The 18,061-nt window shown below is 39.7% G+C and overlaps 2 protein-coding genes across 4 annotated transcripts; both read right to left on the reverse strand.

The window, feature by feature from the left end:
• Nucleotides 1-471: 471 nt before the first annotated feature.
• On the reverse strand, nucleotides 472-7,928 carry LOC120664425 (serine/threonine-protein phosphatase 6 regulatory subunit 3-like). 3 transcript variants are annotated; one of them, XM_039943657.1, is made up of 19 exons: nucleotides 7,600-7,928; nucleotides 6,414-6,517; nucleotides 5,594-5,680; nucleotides 5,424-5,499; nucleotides 5,245-5,319; nucleotides 5,088-5,141; nucleotides 4,521-4,580; nucleotides 4,322-4,438; nucleotides 4,076-4,170; nucleotides 3,750-3,952; nucleotides 3,460-3,557; nucleotides 3,123-3,226; nucleotides 2,875-3,040; nucleotides 2,657-2,779; nucleotides 2,480-2,562; nucleotides 2,214-2,355; nucleotides 1,929-1,958; nucleotides 1,724-1,794; nucleotides 472-1,652 (listed from the first exon to the last, which is right to left on the reverse strand). In XM_039943657.1, exons 1-19 carry the CDS (start codon nucleotides 7,636-7,638, stop codon nucleotides 1,082-1,084), a joined length of 2,298 nt encoding a protein of 765 aa, XP_039799591.1. In that variant the 5' UTR covers nucleotides 7,639-7,928; the 3' UTR covers nucleotides 472-1,081. The 3 variants fall into 3 exon arrangements, with proteins under 3 accessions (XP_039799591.1, XP_039799593.1, XP_039799592.1); XM_039943659.1 differs by having other exon boundaries at nucleotides 485-1,652; nucleotides 5,594-6,283; nucleotides 7,600-7,899; XM_039943658.1 differs by having other exon boundaries at nucleotides 485-1,649; nucleotides 7,600-7,871.
• Nucleotides 7,929-9,661: 1,733 nt separating this feature from the next.
• On the reverse strand, nucleotides 9,662-17,692 carry LOC120664426 (DNA damage-binding protein 1-like). The gene is made up of 19 exons (XM_039943660.1): nucleotides 17,467-17,692; nucleotides 16,841-16,889; nucleotides 16,685-16,744; nucleotides 16,504-16,595; nucleotides 16,281-16,332; nucleotides 16,030-16,092; nucleotides 15,862-15,911; nucleotides 15,197-15,272; nucleotides 14,857-15,069; nucleotides 14,640-14,746; nucleotides 14,452-14,560; nucleotides 14,149-14,349; nucleotides 13,852-14,067; nucleotides 13,503-13,613; nucleotides 12,243-12,518; nucleotides 11,884-12,158; nucleotides 11,005-11,356; nucleotides 10,568-10,852; nucleotides 9,662-10,477 (listed from the first exon to the last, which is right to left on the reverse strand). Exons 1-19 carry the CDS (start codon nucleotides 17,568-17,570, stop codon nucleotides 9,896-9,898), a joined length of 3,273 nt encoding a protein of 1,090 aa, XP_039799594.1. The 5' UTR covers nucleotides 17,571-17,692; the 3' UTR covers nucleotides 9,662-9,895.
• Between the last annotated feature and the right edge of the window lie 369 nt (nucleotides 17,693-18,061).

Genomic DNA, 18,061 nt, shown 5'->3' on the forward strand with positions numbered 1-18,061 from the left:
TTTTATCCCTCAAAGAGTATTGTTTTAGCTTGTAATGTGATCCATCAAATTATAGCTATACTAACTACCAATAAAATATTGTATAGAAAAATATATAGAGTTAATCAAATTATCAGTTTTTCTAGTTCCAATCGTTAAGAATCCAGAAAACCAAATAAAATAACACGATTTTCAATCACAATTGCTAAAAGTAATTAGGTGTAACAAAATTATTTCTTAGATTGAATAATATATCTTGATTTTTCTAAAACAATATTTATTTTAGAATGGAGAGACTAATTCCTAAGACAAATGCACATCGCCTTGATATCAGCGAGACGCAAGTCATGGTCGTTTTACTCGTAAACCTCTCTTGAAATCAGACTTAACGTTTTTGGTTTCTTAGTCACTCTGGCGTTTCTTTCCATTCTCTCATGCGCTGAAACAATTAGATGAACAAAAATACCAAGAGGTTCTATGGCACTTTCTGGGTTGCAAAGCAGTCTGGACCATAATGGTATATCATGAAAGATTTGCCCCCAATTTTTGCTGAGAACATCGAGTTTAGAACCCAAAAGGGAAAGGTAGATGTTTCAATTGAACTGATAACAATTACAGAACGCTAATACCAAAGGAACAAAAAAAAAGGTAAACACGGGAAAAACTCACTGCAGATATTACAGTTCGAGTACCCTAGCCAAGGAAATAACCACCGTACCCAAAATCAAGAACCACCAAATGAATTAATCCCCTCCTCGCATGCATCAACCACCAAATGACATAGGCAAGAATTAATTTTCCCACCATTGCTGGGTAAGAAGTCCATGTGAACTGAGGAAATTGCTTCTGGGGATGGGGATGAGGTGAGACAGCCCGATCATAACAGGGCGTGCCCAGCTGCACGAATATGCTCATTCATGCAGTACCAAAAACTGCACATAGCAAAGCGGCGCCTTCAATTGTACAGATTACTTGCCTTCTGAAGGCTTGTCCGTGGTTCCTGAGCATGTGATGCAAAACAAGGTGACATTGCTCACCTGGCAAAAAAAATCTGGCTGGCAATACTGCTCAGGTTTTGTGGTATGATTCCAGCCCATATACTTCATTCATTTGATGTGGCAACCTCAACTATTTTACTATCATGAGGTAACCCTGATTCATGGGCTATCTCATTAGAACCTGATGTGTTGGCAGACTGATGATCAGTGTCACAAGATTCAGATGAGGCTCCAGTCAAGGCATGTCCAGGCTCAGGAGAGCCGCAAGGTTCATCAGCTGCTCCCTCTGTACTTGAGGCTTCAGCAGCATCACCACCTTGTGTGTCAGTCTGGCCATCTTGAACATCCATAGGCTGCTCAGAGGCTTCAGCTTCCTGGGAAACATTCACCTCTTCTGTGCTCAACAGTTTCTCATCATCTGCACTAGCATCATTTTGCTCAGCGACTCCTGCTAGTTCCTTGGTCTTCTCAACAGGACCATTTTCAGGAGACACGCTTTCCAGATGTGACTCAGTGCCAGTGACTTTACCAATAAGCATTTCATCGGTTTCCTCCATGTTCAGGGAAGTGTCTTCAGAATTGGGGGATGGTGAAGGAACGGAGGCAGCTAAGCGGTCATTGATTCCTCTATCACCATCAAAGGTAAACCAGTTCGAATTTGTGAAGAGGGAGCTGCTGCAGAATGGATACTCTATAAGCCATCTCACTTGAACAGGGACAGTTTAGGTCAAAAAAACATTGTTTACCTGTCCTGATCATCCCCCAAACGCAACGAAGATATTACCACCTCAGCTGATTCATCATCAAAGTAGACATCCTGAAACAGATGCACAGGATTCAGCTTGCAGAAAATCCATCTGAATCAAAAGTATTGAGTATTGACCATGTGCCGACCTTACATTAACTGTATTGAAGTAAAATAATAAATATATTGACACAAATAGAGCATACCTCATCATCTCGTTCATGGGATCCTTGTGCCTGCAATCATCAAACATGAAATACATTATACAGACAGGAGCAGAATCATAGCAATGAAATATGTCACAATTATCTGGGACAATCTCTAGGTTTTACTTTTACATAAAATTCCATGGTTAAAATGTTAAATTGTATAATATTACCAGTGAAGATATTATAGCAGGTTCAGGAATTTAACTTCAATTACTCTAAATAACAGTTTACAAATTATAGCATGCTACCAAAGAACACGATGCTGAGAACTCAGAAAATCACCTCTTCAATGTCATCGTTGCTGTATATCCCATATCGAAATGCCTGGCTAAGATTATTAGCAAGTGCTGCCACATCATAGTCTCTGTCTCGGTAGTCGTCATCATCACTATCCCTCCCACGATCATGTAAAGAAGTTGGACGGCTGCAGCATAAAAGATACATAGCCAACAATCAGGAACGAAATATACAATTCACCACAATAAGAAATCACATATGTTTCCACAATGTACACAATAACCAAAAAGCTCAGTGGGAAATGAACCTACCCACATGCCCAATGGTAAACATTCTCCACCTCATTGCGTCTAACTAGGACACCAGTTTGCCATTCAGACCACTCACTGTTCTCCTGTAGAGATAAATTTCATAAATGCAAATGAGTACATGACACAAACAACAATTTCAAAATGTTGGACCAATGATAAAACAGAAACTTGAATTACCTGCAAGTGATTCTGGATCATGCTGCTACTATTTGTCAATTGAATGAGTTTATTCGCTATTCGAGTTATGTGGCCCATATTCCCAATTCTCGGGGGTTCTTTCCCTTCTGATGGTAACGTTGGCTGCAAATTTAAGATAAAATCAAGACACGGGGTCCTATGGCAATGTTGCCCAGCTAAGGAGAAATCGAGATGCATAGAATCCAGGAATAGATTACCCCATTAGAGTCCACTGACAGAGATGATTTTTTTTCCGCGGCAAGCACTTTACCAACAAGGCCACAGTCATTAAGGACATGGTCAATCAGCTGATTTCTTTTAACCTCGAGGCAAGAAACAATAATGTTCTCAACATGATGATGCAAAAAGTTATTATAAGGGTACCTGCAGCACCAGAAAATATGCAAGGATTTTCTTTCAACAAATGCCAACTGATGAGCAAAATAATAAGCAGTAGCACACTTACTGAAAAAACAAATCGATGCAATGCTTTATTGCTGATTGGCTTATTAGCTCCTTCTCAGCTATTTCGCTACCAATTGTTAGCAAAACAGAGATGAACTCCACAATCTGAAATTGAGGCCATTCAAGACTCAGATTTCATACATATCTCACTAAGAAATTACCCATTCGGATGGATACATGCAAGATTCGTAATAATAAAGTCTAGATAGCACTAAGCAGTATTAATGTTTCCATAAAAACTAGGAAATTAAGAAAAAAAATATTCAGAGAGCAGAAAAATATGGCTTAAGATGTATGCTCTAACTAAAGGTAAAGAGATTCATAGCATTAAAGCGCACCTTCAAACGGTGTTTTCCAAGAGGCGGGCGCAGACATCCATATGTTGTAGGCAAAACATTTTCAGAAGAAGTAATGTCCAATAACTTTAGCAAAGCACCTAACATGATTACAGGTATACTGGTAAGTTCCCTCAAAAGGCAATAAAGCATTATACTAAACATGTCCGTAGACAGGTGTATCACTGTGCACATGATAAAGAGAATGCATTTCGTAGAAAACATCAGGGTAACAAGTGCAAAACAGACAAACAACATGAGTAAATTGATAGAATCAATCAAAGAGCACTCACCTAAACTCTCCAGCATACCATCAACTGTCTCTGGACTAGCTGTGACCAGTGTGCCATGGCTCAAGTTACTTTTAAACGCTTGATATGAGGCTGATGCTAGTCTTTTTGGGTCCAACAAAGATATACACACTGACAGTGAGTGAACCAGAACCGATTTTGATCTTGATTCTTCGAGAGCGTGGCGAAACAACCTACCAACAAAACTGATCCAGGAACAAGTAAAGAGACATAAGCATAATGATAGTTGAGACAGGAAGGCCGAAGGCGTATGATGCTCAAAAGTTGTATTTTTTTATCGCACAACAAGTTAAACAGAAAGGACAAACCTTGGGCTGCATATTTTTGCAGCAAGAGCAGGAGGGGCGCATCGAGTTACTGCAGAAAGGATCTCTGCAGCATTCGCATGTACTTCAGGGGAGTCCTGTTTGGTCAAGGTAGGACAGATTTATGAACTTTTTACTAGCAAATACATAGAAAAAATATCAAGCAGATCAATTCTACCAAGATAACAAACCAATAACATGTATGTTGTATAGTACTATGATACTGAGTGAAGAAGCATCAGTACTTACAGATGAGCTAAATTTATCCACAATCATTTCCAGAACATCTGTACTCTCTAACCATTGCAATGTATCAGCAAAATTTGAGTATATGGTTTCATCAGCACCAATCAATCTCATCAACACCTGTTTTACAGTCAATTTGATGAACTGCATCAATCAAATGCACTCACCAAACTATATGGAGAATGGTTCAGTAACTGCTTACCTCCATTATCGAGGTGATACCAATGAGGTCAACAAGTTGGACAACAATATCTGGATGCTCCTTCAAAAGGTGAAAAGAGGGGAAGGGAAAGGCAAACATAAATTGGAATGTGCACAAATGTACATCATGTATAGGACTTTACATGACTGTTAAAGAAAGGTGACAATTGAATGTATCAAAGACACAATGTAGCTAATGAGCAGAACTGAGATTTCCATCACAGAGAAAAACAGGAATCCAGTATTAATTGATCATGAATCATCATTTTCTATCATGCACCCATACAGACTAGAACAGTAGATATCATGGATTTACAGTCACACAGCAAGGCAAGAACATGCACAAGGATACAGAAGCATGTAAGCACAACTAGACTTACAGGAAAACTGTACAGACATGACATGACAAATTTTTTTATCAGCAACTATAGCATTAGACTTCTCATTTAGGTTTCTTTGGTTGATAAAACAGAATATGAACAGTTTAACCTCGAGGTTACCTAGTAATTGCAAATAATAAAGACATGGTAGCAACAATCTACATTTCTGCAGAACAAATCAGTAATACCTGAACATAATTCATGAGAGGCGCGGTCTTCCGAAGCATCAAACATATCACCACCTAAAACAAGTAGCCAGACAGAGCTCCATTTAAAACACTGCAGAGGTCTTGAAGATGAGTTTATCCATGATTAAGAGATCAGGGGTGTGGATGTGAGGTTTACCTTACTGAAGTAACCAGCTAGCAAAGTGCTATGCGGATGGTCAGGTTTTACAAATGAGAAAAGTAAATCCATTAACTGTGTCATGGAGCAGAAGGAATGGAGATTGTTAGGGTTCATATTTCACAAATCTGTGCAGTAAAATGTTCCAGAGAAATATGTTAACAGGTGAATATATTTACCTCAACATCTTCTACCAAGGTCCTCAAGATAATGTCAATTTCACAAGTAAAAATCTCACAAGCAATAAATGGAAACCTGGAAGAGGTAGACAAGGGAAGGTCGACAAGGCTCATCAGAGAACTAATTTAACATATGGCATGGTAAAGAATGACAAATATCCATATCATACTTGAAAGATCGTTTCTTCTCTGAATCCTCTGGAACATTTTCCACGATGTAACGAAGTAACTGCTCCACTTGGGATTTATCTCGCAAGCTAGATACAACATTCATAGATTTTAGGAAGGAAAACAAAACTGCAACCAGATGAAGCCTAATTGAAAGCTAAACAGTATGTTAGCACTTTAAACTAATCGCTAAACATATAGAGGTACTTCCTTTTTTGAAGACCAACCACTATAACAAAAAAAAAACTCAGCTTATATAAACACATAATTTCATTACACACGCAGCCTCATTTATCAGCAGTTAAAACTAACGATATAGATTAAAAAATATACAAGAAAATTCAAATACATTATCATTAAACTGAACCTACTCTGCAAAATCTTCAAAAATTGAGAAAAGGAGAATGAGTTTAGCTGTTCTCTTTGAAACTAAAGCGAGTAATCCAGCATGAATTATGCTAAGTTAATTACATACCGTATGCCAGAAGTACAATGAATAGGAATCTTGAAAGGAAATGGGAAAGGTTGTATGTACAGATGAATTGCAATTAGAGATGCTTCTCAGTTTTGTATGATAGATCATAGAACCCCATAGGCAGTTCTGATGCATAAAATAATGGCTGAAAAGGATGGATGCATATGATGAGCATGGCTTTTGTTATCTTATTTGTTCATAAAAAAGGTTCCTTTGCCTGTAAACCACATTGCAAGAAACCTATAAGCAATATGTGCTAGATTCATAAAGTGATAAAATTCAGCAATAAATTGGATATGCTGAAAACTGTAATAGCTTCATAGCAGCCTAGCAGGTCACGGCCTTACAAATTTATGAGTCGAGTATTCAGCGCTTTGCACTCCTGAATAATCTCATCCTCGTCAAGAAGCTCTTCCAATGTAAAGTTTTCCTTGTCTAGAATTGTGTCCACCTAATCAATAAAAACAAAAGTTAGGTAAGTGAGGTGGAGATTTCCTAGTGTGTGCTTTTCACGAAGGCCTTGCAACAGTAAAAAGCAAGCCAAATGAATAAGATAAAACAGCAAACATGCTCAATCCATGAGACGTTTAGCTACTAAATGAGTATTGATGAACAAAAAGAACACATCTAGTGAATACAATAATACAACAAAAAAACGGAAGAGACACCCACAGAGGCCACCAATATTACAGATATTTTCCACAAAGACAGTAATGCTAATGCAATTGAAACTTTCTTTACAGTAATATAATAGTAATGCAACTTAAACTTTCTTTACAGTAGTAGTAATGCAACTTAAACTTTCTTTGAACAGAATAAATCTACGATGACTCTTTCTTTGAAATGAAATCAATTTTAGACATAGCTATAGTAAGCTCCATAAATCCTAATGCAACTGAAACAGAATGTGTTCCACCAAGACAGTGATAGTCTGCAGAGAAAGCCTATGATGCACCAGAAATGGATGCCAAACAAACAAATCCTTTTATTAGATGATGAAATTGCTCTAACTCGCTCCTGCTAGATTTATTCAAATCCTTATAGCATCAACAGAGGGTGTGCATCCAGCAACATAATTTGTTGACCAAAGAACAAAGCCCTAAACAGGGAAACGTTCCACATGGACCCCCAAGGATTCGGTTGGCCACATAAGAAGTCAGAGGGAAACGATAGGAACCACTGCTGCTGCTGTTGCTGCTCTTTTGTTGCTCCAAATTTTATCGAAAGTTGTAATTTCAGGAACACAAGTTGGTAATGCCATAACATTCACAAATACGTGGCTCTGTCTTGGCACAACAAAGAGACGCCGTTCCCGTTACAGCGCGCAGAGTTGTGGAGCATGGCGCGCGCGCGCAAAGGGGGGTAAAATCCCGAGGCAGTAGCAACGAGCCCCAAAGGAACCGGGAGGGCAGCAGGCGTGGCTAGACCCCCACCGGCGATCCGGCTGGCGACACCCTCCCGTCAGATTCAAGCGAAGCACCAGAGCAGACGCAGGGGGACGAGATGATAGGCGCAGGAGATAAGTGTACTCACGGGCGAGGCCGCGGAGAGGCCGGTCATGCGCCAGAACATGGCGGCGAGGTGGCGGGAGGCGCCGGATCCGCACCAGATCTAGGGTTTAGGCGCTTGGCGGAGCGCGAATCGGCGGCGGAGTCCGGCCCCCGCGATCGGCGGGGAGGAGCGCGGGCGGATCGAATGGGTTGTGTCGGAGGGGGGGAGCGTGGTGGCGAGGCGTGGGCGTCCGTGCGGGAGGGAGGAGAGCGAGAGATAGAGGAGCCAAGCAGGCCAAAGGCCAAGCGCGAGGTGGTGGTGCGTGAAGAGGAGGAGAAGCTTGTGTGGTGTGGTTTCGGGTCGGCGGCTTCATCTGGTCGCGGCGCAACGCTGCCGCGCTGCCCCAAACGGGAGGGGGGCGTCCGTGCTGCAGTTTCAAATCAAAGGGAATGGATCAAGGTTGGAATCGGAATGACCCCGTCGCAAACGCGCAACTATTCTGACTGGACTGGGCCTGGACCACCACCATTATCTCGCTAACGCGGGCTCTCAACTGGCTTCCTACCTCACTCTCATCCGCTTACTATGATTGCTGCAATCATCTGATCATTTTACCATAGCAAAATAGGCATTGAAGTCCCTCAACTTTACTCTAAAGGTTAACTTGGTCCCTCAATTTTCAGATTAGGTAATATAGTCTCTCAACTTTTATTTTCCCATCAAACTTATCCTTATATTGATGTGGCTCCTTTCTACTAACATGAGACTGAAATGAAAAGTCATTTTTACCTTGTCTCCTTCTTCTCATACTCAATTTCCACTATTGTACTGCTGTAATTAATCAATGATACGATATAATAGGCCTGGTCCACTGTTGTTTTTCCTGGCTTGTTGTCTCTCGTATTTATTGAAATGCTCTTTCATATTTAATTTAATATAGACTATATAAGAACAACATGCACATGTTTGATCAATTTTTACAGCACTGCTCAACATGCAAATTGTGAAGGAGAGAACTAATGGTAAAGAGGACTTTTTGCGTTAGCCTCATGGTATTATGTAGCATCACATTAATATAAGGATTAATTTGATCTAAAAACAAAAGTTGAGGGACTAATTGGTCTTTTTGAAAGTTGAAAGATGACATTGACCCTTTGAAGTACCAAACCGCCTATTTTGCCTTTTAACATCTAAATTGTGTCAACTCCTGACTCACGCCTACTAAACTGCAACAATTAAACTTCCTCGATGCATGTATCCGAGAAAGAATGCAACTCTTGCCTCCCGAGCAGTTAAACAACTTCAAGTTTGATCAACTTTATAAAAAAGAATTACTAAATTTATATCTCCAATAGATTTAGTATAAAAATACGTAACATGATTAATATAATAATCGAGTGTTGCATTCTTTTTGGGACGGAAGAAGTAGTATAGTGTACAGGCCACTGTGCAAAGATGCTGGAACAATCACTTTGCATTGTTGCTAGATTCAAGGCCGATGTCTTGCCACATGTTGCTCCCAACACTAAAACGTAATATATTTAGAGGTGGTAAATGATCTTAATTTTTAGTCTAGATAATCTAAAAGACAGACCCTAAAAGAGACGGGCTCTAATTTTATACAATTTTGAGTTAAAAATATTAAGGGTAAGTTAAATTGAGAAGAAAGCATTGGGACCATAGCCCATACCACCTCTAAATATATTACAAAAAAGAACACACTAAAACGTAAAAGTTAAGACTTCTATAGTTTTACTAAGCCTACAGAAGAAACATAGTACTCTTTAAACTATCGAATAAAACCATACACAATTAATACATATTTTATGGTAAATACAAACTAATTTGACGTTGTGGTTTGATTTTTAGCTTAATTAAATAAAGTTAGAAAAGATTAACTTTGCAAGTATCACCACTTTACTAATGCAAGGCCACTAACCTAGTAACAATGTAACACGATGTGAAACTATACCATGCAAAAAAAAGTTCTAGAAAACATGCCAGATTCACTATAAAAGGGTCATAAAACGTTGTGCGCACCATGCCTAGTTAGAACAGCAAATAAAAAGCCTATCTTCTGATGGTTTGTCCCACCGTAGCCAAATGAACACAAGATTCACTACTATTTTTTGATTCAGGATTTAAGAAAAACAATCTCACCAAACTGTCAGCTGAAAAGTAGCTATCCAACAAAGCAAACGAAACTACAACCACGGGTGAACACTTGTGCAACCGGCGGTAACAGCATCACGGAGACAGTTGGACACCTCCTCCATCTTACTACAAAATACAAGTTACAAAGGATTTACATGTTACAGCAAGCTGCAAACTTATTCATCTAGTGCAGCCTTGTCAACTCTTCCACTCTCTTAGACAGCTCCTCCACAGGAACACCCATAGCCTTGGACACCTCCTCCATCTTACTCCTGCTAAGGTCAAGAAATGCCTCGATCAGGTCGCCATCAAGGAAGTTCCGAGCCTCAGCCGTCTTCTTGTCATTATGGAACGAACGCCATTGCTCATGGCTCAGGTTTCCGACACCCTTTATGAACTTCACAAGAGTGGACTGGAGCTTCTCTAGAAACACATACTGGTCATGTGGGAGGGAGGCGATGATGCCAATTACCCCATTTATTGTGCCAAAGATGACTGTGGGAATCTGCCCTATCTCTGAGTCCGGAAGGCGCATTACGAGTGAACCATGGCGGAACCTATTCACAAACTCTCCGAGATGGTACTCCCCAACAACCTCCAGCCTGGCCCTTTCGTCATCTGTGGCTGCATCACTGTTCTTGCGTACAGTGAATAGGTTATAGCCATTTTCTGCCCCGATATAGGCTTCATCATCAAGCATCTCGACTGCAGTCATCCAGTTTGCATTGTAATCCCTAGCACGCTCTTCAATCGCACTTTCCTCATGCTGCTCAAAAGATAAAATAACATTAGTATTGGCTATACTAATACAAAATTCACAAATATTGCAATGCATCAAGCGCACAGTTAACGGCACCTTGTAGACCAGCAAGGATATCGATTTCATCATATCTCCAACCACAATGAAGTCACCGCGGGTTTGAGTATACAAGGCCAGTATGTGCCCATGGTGCCCACACTCAGATTGCAGCTCGTGTGAACCATCATCACGTAACATCCACTTATATAACTGAATCTTCTGGTTGATAGCAGCCAACAATTTCCCATTGAATGCATTCAGCGAATAAACTGCTCCTTTAGTTTCCTTCTCTACGATTAATTGCAACCTTCCATCTTCAACAGCAAATACAAGGATCCGGCCCTACAACAAGATGCACCAATATATAAGCATTTTGTTCAAGAGAACCTACTAACAAGATTCACATGAAATCAGCTACAAGCAGCAGCAAACTGAACAGGTATTAAAAGGGAGCACAGAGCACTAATGAAACATCTGGCTCTCAGACATATTACCTTTGTTGGTTCACTTTCCTCAGGTATAACATATGCAGTTCCGACACAGTAATAAACACTATTATCATCCGCAAATGAGCAGCTAATGATGGAGCAGCCACATTCATATTGATCTAGAGGATATGTAGACAGGAACTCAAAAGTCTGATGATCTAACAGACGGATATAATGAGTCTCACTTTCCTCCATACTAGTCTGGTTGTACTTGAAACTGCAAAATGCTAGTGTCCTTGATTGCTCCTGATGGCAAATGCGCCGTGCTTGTTCATTAAGGGGGATTGTACGGATGTGAAGTTTTTGGATATCATCAATTGTTCCAATTGAGAGTTCACCTTCTTTAGCAATTGCAAGGCTGTGGCATTGAAAAAAGAAGGTGAACTGAGCAAACTTAATGCAGTGATACCTTTTCCAAATAATTACTCTAAGAAGAAACTACAGGAATAGTGATATAAATGAAGTGTGAGCTTGCAGCATCAAGTAGAATGGAACTAGCAACAATCAAGACACAACCATTAAAAGGAGGTTGCTTAATAAAGTCTAAAGAATGTGTATATGAAAACTGGGAAAGGAATTATCAACACCATTATCTTGAGACTAAAAGGCTGTCTTATTGTTATTGTATTGTTTTAAGTGCAGTAAGTATCTTCAGATTGTAAACAAAGCTTACTTAAAAGACTCCTACTGGTAATATAAATTTTAAAAATCAGCTTTATAAGAACATGTTCCGCACAATCCAGGAACTGCAGAGATCTGATGGTTATGGAAAATGGCCTGTAGGAAAGTATTTTGGACCAGATACATATTCACAAGTAATAAAGGAGGTAGAGAACTCAAGAATTAAAGTAATTTCATCGCACAAAATCTAGAGTGAGAAAGAACCTGTCTGGAAAAGCGGCTGTATTGAAAGGGCACATATGATTAACTTCTTTCAAATTGACATTGCTATAGAGAAGTTTCTTATTGCTGCTATAGATGACAGTTGGCCTATCTGATGAAGCAAACACGTGAGTGGTACCCTTTGATGAGAATGTACGAAGGCTGATTGGTTGGGTCCCAAGGGAAACCTTCTTTCTATCAGTGAGTTCACCTGTACTCGCATTCAGCAGAAAACTGAACAGGTTACCATCTCCAAGAGCACAAAGCAAATACGAAACCTGAAAACAGAAGCATGTATCTGTTATTTGAAGTTGCTATTATTGTTTTCAATAGACCTTAGAAAAGTGAGGTCAAGAGTGTACCCCCTCCAAGGTGCACAGCAGAACAGACCGAGGAACAATTTCTCCACCCAAATTTTCCTTCCTTATTAATTCAAGATCTGGAAGTGAAAATATTCTAACACTTATATCTGTCCACATTCCAACAGCAGCTAGGGAACTATACTGTGGATTCTCCCCAATTGGGTTCAAATCGAGACAAGAAATCTCATGTTCTAGCTGTGCATGCTTCACTTCAACAAGCTTAGCATCCCTAATTTCTAGGTAAACAAGATGGCCACCACCTGTTGCCAGCAGAACCTGCAAGACATTAGTGCAATTAAAAAATGTTATGCAAAAATAAATTAAATCAGCATCCAATCATTCAAATCCATTTGTACTTAGGACATTCAAGTAAATATTTCTGGACTGATGGCCGCAGATGATAAATGTCTGCACAGATCACAGCAATAGGTAAAATAAAGTGACACTGCATAATTCTGGATGAACTACATTTGCCTTACAGTTTTTCAATTCCAATTTCTTTTCCAGCTTTAGACGTAGCAATTTCTTTGAAAATCATTTCTGGAACCATATCAACAAAGTCCTATTGAACTCAGTAAAGATTCCCTTGGGTTGAACCATAACAAGTTAGCAACTGCATACTGACCCTCAGACTCAAGAAAAAATTAACAGCTAAGGTAGGAACACCAGTCTATAATCTATATAGGTTCGAAACGAAGGAAAAATATATCACAATTACATATTCAAAATAGACAGTACCCTTAGTTTGTGATTGCATGTGCATAACAAACATTTCGATAAGCTCCCCTTCATTTGTTGTTTGTTATGATTTCCCCTATACTTCTTCTATACTGATATTTTTGATAATTTTAGGGTTGGTGCACATCAGCATGTGCATTGACAATAAGGATATATGGCACTAAAGAAGCAAAGCACCCCCAGAGTCTGTATTACTATACATCAAATGATTGGATAATATTTGGCAAAATATCATCACCTGCTAGAAAAAAAAAATAAAACTTCCCATGAACAAAAGAACAAGGGGAATATCGCTTAAATGACACAGGAAAGTGTGATCTGAGCCTAGCTCAGTTGGTCGCGGATGTACACCTAAACCACCCAAGTTCAGGTCCTCATCAAGGCAAAATTCAGTGCCTATTTTTTTTGCCACATAGTTCCTCCTAGGTTTGTCTAGTTTTTGTAATTGGTAGTGTCAATGAACTATGTGATACACCCTACTCAAATTTACAGAAAAGACAGCAATCGGAAAAGGAAAAGCACCTGACTAGCATTAGCTGAAGCAACATTGACTGAAAATCCTGCAGGTGCAGTCCATTGATCCACTAGCTCCCGAGAGGTGCAACTGACTAACCGAACAGAATTAGCAGTAACCTGTCATTCAAAGCAACAGATAAAATGTTGAAAGTTGATTAAGCATACTTGTACCACATAACTGCTAATATGATGAATAATGATATTCAGGAAACTAATTTGGCGAACATACAAAAGAAAAGAGCTTGCTTTTTCTTTCAAACGCACACTATTCATCTTTTTAATCACATGATATTTTGCTAGTCTGCTAATGTGCCGAATGCAAGAAAAAGCTGATAAATGGTCGTTAGAAGAGCACCTGTATGAGAAGATCATTGATCGCATTTTGACAAAAGAGGGTCTGTGTTTGCGCATCAAACCCCTCTATCTCAGTTTCTTCTAGTTCATCTTCCATGTTCATTGCCAAGAACCGTGTCTCACTTATAAAGCTCACGACTAGGTACATGTCGTAAGGATCATTGAAAGAAGATTTCAATGACCATAATCCCTTGATACCTTGGAGTTCTACTGAAGCCTAATTAATCAAGAGAAGATAAACAGCTCAACTTCTCTACATTACAAGTTTCGCAATAACAAACTACTCTTAATTGAATACCTGCTCATTAATCCCTATACCGTTCCGAACCACGCGAAGGGAACCATCTTTAAATGCCCCAGAACAAGTGACCACCTGACCCTGACCCTGTCTATCAAGGTCAACCACACAGAAGTCCACAATAGGTCCAAGATTCACATACCGTTCCAGAACTTCAACAAATGAACCACTTGCATCAGCTTGGAGGTTCAGCTTTACCAGCTGTTGGAAAAATATAATGTTTATGACTTATATTCCAAGGCAGTATAAAGGAGATCATGTCAACATAGAGGAACAAAAAGGATTAGAAAGTATTTGACCTACCTGTGAATCGCCAAATCGTGAACCAACATAAACAACACCATTATCGAGATATGAAATTGATGATGCGATTGAAGTCTCCCCCAAGTATTCTACTTTCAAACCAGTAACCCTAAAATGAAGATGAAAGGTGAACAGAATACTTTTAAGCTAAGAGCCTTTTAGTTGCAAAAAAATGCACGATATGTTACCTTTCTCGTTCATGGGTAAGCACAAGTAAATGCAGAGTTCCTGTATTATCACCGAGTAAATATCGAGAACCATCTGGGTCAACCCGTCCATAAGCTCTTATGATGGACTAGCAAGCAAAGGAACCAGGGATAAAGAATTAGACAGTGTAGACGTGATACCTACCAGTATGAAGTTGGCAACAAAAAGAAAAATAATCACATGTAGTGAAGAAATTACTTGTTTTATTGGTATAGCTTTAAATGTAGCATTGGCATTGCAGTAAACTATTGTCTCCTCGCCAATAATTATCACGCCACCAAGTGGAGCTGGTACAGGTATTAACAAACCAGCACCATTGTCTAAATTATTTTGGGACCAAGGACCCTCAACAAAATCTTTGTCCTTCAGTGCAACTTCATATGTCTTAGCATGCCTCGCGTCTTTATTATCCTGGAATAGCACAGAACACGCAAATCATAAAAGCTACTATCATGAGTCATAACAAATGCAGTTCAACTGTTCAAAACTCTATACTTGCAAAGGAGAAGTCAAAAGTCACAAAGAAGTTCAAACAAACCTGGTAGAGGACAACAATAGTAGGTTTAACACAACCATGCAGAAACTTGATGTCCAGTACTTGAAGTTCTTCAAGTCTATCATAACAAAATGCTACGATAAGAGAGTCCGAATAACATGACGCTAATTATTACAAAATAAAAATATCAGAGTCCATCATCTTATACATTTAGATATTGTTGATCGCCATTAATGAAAATTTAAGATTTGTGCTGAGCTTCCCAAGTTAGTCAATGTTGCTAACATATACTGTGGTTGATAGCAACAGATAAATGCTAAAACAATAGTATCCTCTTGAGATACCATGAGAAATTATGGGCTTCGATTTGATTGACAAAAAAGCAAAGACAGAGTAACAAATTAAACACAATATTTTATGCTAATGAATAGAAGAATAGAGAAATTAAAACAAGGTTCAGCCATGTGCAAATTATGGTTCTCTAACAAGATTCTACCAAGGTTGCAATGCATTCATAAAAATATCAATTAAAAAATAACCACTGTTTAACTTAATTAGATAGTAGAAGATAAGTAAGCGGGTTCGGGCAGTGAGTACGCACACATGCTTCAATATTTCTAGTTATAGACTACACTACCACATCCATTTCCTGATCACATGAATATTATTATTAGCAACTAAAAAAAGTTAGAAATTTCCACTCATACCTGATATTGAAAGCTTCCTTCAGCTGTCCTTTGTTGTCAAATGGTATAACCTGCCAAGGAAGGATAGCAAAAGAAATAAGGGGTGCATATTGGAGATGTATAAGTACAACTTGGTAATAAGGACAAATCTGAAATTCATAAACCTAATGAGGCAGAGAGTATAGTTACCTTAAATAAGCCATCATAGAGGTGAAGACCAATAAGTCTGCAGTCAGGGTCGATAATTCCAATCTACATAATGAACAAAAGGCTACCCGTTAGCAACTTAGTATTTCTGTGTCCGGGGTAAACCGTTGCTCTATCTATACACGCGAAACTCTGTAAAACGATGGGTAATGGAAAGTTCAAATCAAAGGAAAATTCTCATACTATTCCAACAAGCCAAAAATAGGGGTTCGAACTGAAAAAGATGGATGCACCTGTCCATTATCAGTAGGACGGCCAATGCGATCAGAAACATCACCCATGGCTCTACAGAGACAGAATAAACATTATTTTTCCAAACAAAAATAGGCAATGACAGTGTTCAACATATATTATTGAGGGGCGATACGGTTTTGCCCTCGGACAAAATTAAGTGGGACTTGCAATGTCAATCATTGTTTTATAAAGTAAGAAGCCAGGAAAGTAAGTGCTCCAAACCTGGTGAGGAGCTCTGATTTTTCTGCATCCCATTGCAGAACACAGAATTTGTACCTCTCCGTAGCAATGAAAAGAAAATCTTGAGTCTCATTCTGAGAAGAATAAAGAAATAGAAAATTAATCTAAATACTTCATGACACAAAATAAGTATCACCAGTGTAGGAACTGCAAGGTAGCTTACATGAGGACGGAAGAGCTCAATCGTCGCGATCCTTCCGTATATAGGGACATCAAGCATAGGCTGCTAGGAAAACAAAATTGATAAGGTCTCCTGGTAGCAGATTTTAATGCAATAGGCAAAACTCTTAACCAAATGCCAATGCTATGAACCACTAACCTGAAGGCCCTGAGGAGTAAGCAAATGGATCTCAATGCGGGTACATTTCCTGAAAGGTTGGTGCATGCATGCTTCAGTAAAGGACTTAACAGGCATTTAACTTGCAGCAGACAAAACAGTTTCATTGCAACATTATTGCATGTATCACTATTCACTAAGCAGAAAATTCAACGCAGACAGCCATATAACACTTGATGTTTCGTCCATTGCAGTTCGATTTCATCACGCTATTTTGTATTACTTCAACCGTTCGACATCCTAGAGAATACCAAATTGTAAGGTAGGGTTTTAATGTGCTAATGTCAGATCTCACGTAACTGGAGGCAAACCCAAGTAGTCCTCCAAAAAAATATGGAAGGAATCAGATGCGTTCGCTTTCCCTGTCTCATCCGCCCAGAAATAAATCCGGAACAGTCCAAAAGAATTCGAAGAAATCACGCATTTCCACAGTGTTCCAGCTCAGAGCAAACCCTAGTCCGCGCCCCACCACCAACCCAAAACCCTAAGAGACTTCACCCAGGGCCTAATCCCAAGGGATTGCCACTCGGGAGGAGTGCGCAGTGTTAAGCCATGGCCGAGATGGAGAAGACGGGGGAAGGGGACTGGGGATTGATTAGCGCGCTTACGCGATGATGAGGTTGAGCTGGTTGGGGCTGGTGAAGTTGCCGACGCAGGAGTGGCTGACGCTGGTCGGCTTGTGTGCCGTGACTACGTAGTTCCACACGCTCATCTCCGCCGCCGCCGCCGACGGTGCCGCCGCCGCCGGGGGCAGTGGGGTCTGGAAGGTCGCGGAAGGAGGTGGTCCGAGCCACAGAGAGGGACGACGAGAGAGATGTCGCTCGCTCTCGCGCTCGCGCAGCTTCTTTTCTAACGCGGTGGAGCTGTTATTGGACGTCGCTGGCCCATCATCTTAACAGGCCCAGTTATCTTAAAGTTGGGCCTTTTTATTTTTATTATTACCCCGTAACTTTTGGCCTAGTTATCTAATCGTTGGGCCGGCCCTTTTTATTATCAGCACGATCATTCTTCTTTTCTTGGCTCTGGAATCAATTTCACATAGCTTCATGTTGAAAGAAATTTGCCTCTACTGGGTTTGGTAATGGGTCATGACTTTAATATTCTCTTCACAATCCAACTTAGCTCTTAATATTTTTATCTTAAAATTATATAAGATTAGAGCCCAATTCTTTTAAAATTCAGCCCTTACATTATCTAGACAAA

This window comes from Panicum virgatum, chromosome 3N (genome assembly GCF_016808335.1).
Source record: "Panicum virgatum strain AP13 chromosome 3N, P.virgatum_v5, whole genome shotgun sequence".
Classification (NCBI taxonomy): Eukaryota; Viridiplantae; Streptophyta; class Magnoliopsida; order Poales; family Poaceae; genus Panicum; species Panicum virgatum.